We start from the raw sequence: 2,364 nt of genomic DNA, 5'->3' as shown, positions 1-2,364 counted from the left end.
TAACACGGTATGCTTCGTCCACCAAACTATCTTCTTTTTAGTCAATTAGGCTATGTAGCATTGCACTCTGGTGGTTGAACTTTGTATCTCTTAGTATCTTGACAATATGAGTAAAACATATGTTTTCTCCTAGCCCAATCCAATCCTGCCATCTGTTGTGATGATAATTTCATAAATCCTTCTCCATCAACGGGGTCCAAACTTGAAGTACTACTTCTCTTAGAACATGTAGGAGTTAATATTGAAGAAGAATTAGTATTTTGTTGTTGTTTTATACAACCTTCTAATTCTATTCCTTTCATTGTTGTTACAAAAGGTGCATAATTGTAGTTTACAGGGTATTTTCCTCCATGTGTTGCCCATTCTGATCCATCCCATATTGTCACTATAATTGACATTGGCTTTGATGGGTAAACTGAAGAAATTGCTGTGTTGTGAACCACTTCTCTTATTGGCACATTGTCCACAAGAAATCTGTTGAAATTTACAATAAAATTGTCAACTTTTGAATCCAAGTAGATAAAAGTATATATAGTTTCCAAACATAATGGGGGTGTAGCTTAGTTGGAGAGATGTCAATCCCTTTGAAAGGGACTGGGTTAATAAATAAGCAAGTCAATAATCAGTTCAAATTTAGGCGAGTTATGATCATTTCATAGGCTATTCTCTCTCAATAATAAATAAACTTAGTCAATAATCCTCTACGCGTGACTTTGTCTTGAAAATCAGACAAATAAATTGAAACAACGGACTTACACTATATGATGATTGTTCCAAAGGATGGTATAGTCATGAAAATCCAAAGTTGGATCAAACCATAGGTAGAATTTTTCTTCTCTTCCAGTGTGAACACTTCCATTTCCATAAAGATTTGTCTGCAAAATCCAATCCCTTCTCTTCTCATGCCCAAGCAATTCAAAGTCTATTTCATCGTGGTTGTGTGGAAACACATCTGAATTTGACATCTGAAAATTGGAAAGAAAAAAAAATTATACTTTACGAGAAAATTTATTGCCACAAAAACTTTTATAGCTTGTTTTTAAATCACAAATTTCAAAAGCCCTACTTTGAATAGGGACATAGGGAGTACTAATTACTGAGATGTAAGTTGAGAACCAGGAAAATCTCATGTTTAAACCAATTCATCAGACGCAAAATATTACTCCCTCTGTCCCATTTTATGTGGCAACATTTCCTTTTTGGTCAGTCCCAAAAAGAATGTCACATTTCCTTATAAGGAAAGTATTTAAAGGTACAATTCCTTTTTTATCCTTGTTGGTCCCACTTAATCTTAAAATAATACTCCAATACATTTATGAGGAGAGAGAAATTGAGTCTACTTTTTAAAAGGGCAATTTGGTAAACATTTCAAAGTCTTCATTTATTTCTTAAACTCCGTGCCCGGTCAAATGTTGCCACATAAAATGAGACGGAGGGAGTAAATCATGAACTTTTTTCCTATTTATCCACGCCTTGATAGACAGACTTACACAATATATACTTGTGTTGATAGAACAAATTAATTGAAGGACGTATAAATTGGTCCAGACACCACGATAATTATTAGGGATGAATGGAAACTTACATAAAAGGCAACAACAACTCCTGATGTAAAATGAGCAGGCAATTTTAGTGCAGCATTAAAGAAACCATAGTAATATTTGTCTTTAGAGATTAGTCCAGAACCTGTGGAGTGACAAAATAAATAAAAAAAGCTATTAATACTTTATCTAAGTTATAAACTAAACCAAAAATAAAAAAATAAAAAAAATGTATGAAATTGTTGTAGTGTACCTGAAGATTTATCTAAAATAATTTCAGCACTTGATCCATTATTTGTCATATGAATATTAGAACCTCCATAAAACACATTATAACTCTGATTAACCGATAATCGACTAAAATGATCGGTTAATTTTTCGATTTCTGGAGGTTTATACACTGGACCTCGACATGAGACAACAATAATCATGCATAAAATCAAGAATTGTGATAATACAATTTTTCTATCATGAAGAAAAAATTCCATTTTTTATTTTATTGTTTGTAATAATGAGAATGTGTGGGGGCAAAAATGGGCTATTTATGGAGCGAAAAAATAGAGATGAAAACAACATTGTGCTTAGTTGTAGCAAGCTGGATGTAATTGTCTTCTAAAGAATCTAATTAAATAATATTAATTGATTTGTGGACAGTGATTAGAAAGCTCATGTGCTATAGAGAAAGACATGTTTTTGGAAAGAACCCTCATGGTCCAAAAACTTTTTTTCCATATTCCAATATTCGATATTCGTTTCACTAAATTTAGATTCACATCAAAAAACTTCATATTGAGGTGTTAAATAATCCGTCATATAGATGATC

The 2,364-nt window shown here is 32.3% G+C and overlaps 1 protein-coding gene across 1 annotated transcript; it reads right to left on the bottom strand.

Annotated features, from left to right (window-relative positions):
• LOC125829186 (probable xyloglucan endotransglucosylase/hydrolase protein 33) lies at nucleotides 1-2,051 on the bottom strand. The gene is made up of 4 exons (XM_049508436.1): nucleotides 1,795-2,051; nucleotides 1,586-1,686; nucleotides 757-965; nucleotides 1-474 (listed from the first exon to the last, which is right to left on the bottom strand). Exons 1-4 carry the CDS (start codon nucleotides 2,027-2,029, stop codon nucleotides 51-53), a joined length of 969 nt encoding a protein of 322 aa, XP_049364393.1. The 5' UTR covers nucleotides 2,030-2,051; the 3' UTR covers nucleotides 1-50.
• Between the last annotated feature and the right edge of the window lie 313 nt (nucleotides 2,052-2,364).

This window comes from Solanum verrucosum, unplaced genomic scaffold, assembly GCF_900185275.1.
Source record: "Solanum verrucosum unplaced genomic scaffold, falcon-dt-bn FXZP01000264.1, whole genome shotgun sequence".
Lineage (NCBI taxonomy): Eukaryota > Viridiplantae > Streptophyta > Magnoliopsida > Solanales > Solanaceae > Solanum > Solanum verrucosum.
The sequence above is the reverse complement of the archived record's forward strand: the minus strand, read 5'-3'. Positions and strand labels throughout refer to the sequence as shown.